The 521-nt window shown below is 38.4% G+C and overlaps 1 protein-coding gene across 1 annotated transcript in view; it reads left to right on the plus strand.

Moving 5' to 3' along the window:
• Nucleotides 1–521, plus strand: part of LOC100940701 (zinc finger protein 726-like) — a 7,681-nt gene that overhangs the window by 5,817 nt on the left and 1,343 nt on the right. The window contains exon 4 of the mRNA XM_023509129.1: nt 29–508. Coding sequence (XP_023364897.1) covers nt 29–508 — 480 coding nt within the window. The remainder of the gene's footprint in view (nt 1–28; nt 509–521) is intronic.

Below are 521 nucleotides of genomic sequence, written 5' to 3' on the forward strand. Positions count from 1 at the left end.
TGTGGCAAAGCCTTTCGCTGTAACTCAGACCTTTCTGTACATCAAAGAATTCATTCTGGAGAGAAACCCTACAAATGTCAACAATGTGGCAAAGCTTTTAATCAGTCCTCAACCCTGTCTGAACATCAAAGAATTCATTCTGGAGAGAAACCCTACAAATGTCAACAATGTGGCAAAGCCTTTGCTTGTAGTTCTAGCCTTACTAAACATCAAAGAATTCATTCTGGAGACATACCCTACAAATGTCAACAATGCGGCAAAGCCTTTGCTGTTAGTTCTAGGCTTACTAATCATCAAAGAATTCATTCTGGAGAGAAACCCTACAAATGTCAACAATGTGACAAAGCCTTTACTTTTCCTTCTAGCCTTACTAAACATCAAAGAATTCATTCTGGAGAGAAACCCTACAAATGTCAACAATGTGGCAAAGCCTTTGCTTGTAGTTCTAGCTTTATTAAACATCAAAGAATTCATTCTGGAGAGAAACCCTACAAATGTCAACAATGTGGCAAAGCCTTTAC

This window comes from Otolemur garnettii, unplaced genomic scaffold (genome assembly GCF_000181295.1).
Source record: "Otolemur garnettii isolate 467f Iridium unplaced genomic scaffold, OtoGar3 scaffold00387, whole genome shotgun sequence".
Lineage (NCBI taxonomy): Eukaryota > Metazoa > Chordata > Mammalia > Primates > Galagidae > Otolemur > Otolemur garnettii.